The 312-nt window shown below is 73.4% G+C and overlaps 1 protein-coding gene across 2 annotated transcripts in view; it reads left to right on the top strand.

Annotated features, from left to right (window-relative positions):
- The window catches only part of RIMKLB (ribosomal modification protein rimK-like family member B), a 94,006-nt gene that overhangs the window by 17,920 nt on the left and 75,774 nt on the right, over nt 1–312 (top strand). The window contains exon 2 of one of the 2 annotated variants that reach the window (XM_011953439.1): nt 138–217. The exons of the other annotated variant lie outside the window; for it this stretch is intronic. Coding sequence (XP_011808829.1) covers nt 138–217 — 80 coding nt within the window. The remainder of the gene's footprint in view (nt 1–137; nt 218–312) is intronic. 2 annotated transcript variants of the gene reach the window in all.

Genomic DNA, 312 nt, shown 5'->3' with positions numbered 1-312 from the left:
GAGAGGCTGACGGGCCGCGAGGCTGTGAGAAACTGGGCGAGTGTGCGAGGACGCCCGGCCTGGCTGCGGGAGCCGCGGTCGGCGGAGGAGAAAGGAGGCGGCTCCCGGTATCCCGACCCCCTCCCCCTCACTTCCAGCCGCCCGGCGGCCCGCGCTTCCTCGAAGGCCCCAGCCCGGCTCCGTCGGCCGAGAGCGAGGGAGGAGCCCCCTGAGCCAGGTGAGCGGTACGACCGCTGCTGCCCCCGGGTGTAGAGCACTGAGGCGAAGGCGCGCCCTCCCGAGTGGGCGAGTTCAGCGGAATGGATCCCCCCA

The sequence above is a fragment of the Colobus angolensis genome, unplaced genomic scaffold, assembly GCF_000951035.1.
Source record: "Colobus angolensis palliatus isolate OR3802 unplaced genomic scaffold, Cang.pa_1.0 Scaffold11, whole genome shotgun sequence".
Classification (NCBI taxonomy): domain Eukaryota; kingdom Metazoa; phylum Chordata; class Mammalia; order Primates; family Cercopithecidae; genus Colobus; species Colobus angolensis.
Note: the sequence above shows the minus strand (reverse complement) of the source record. Positions and strands in the feature narration are given on the sequence as shown.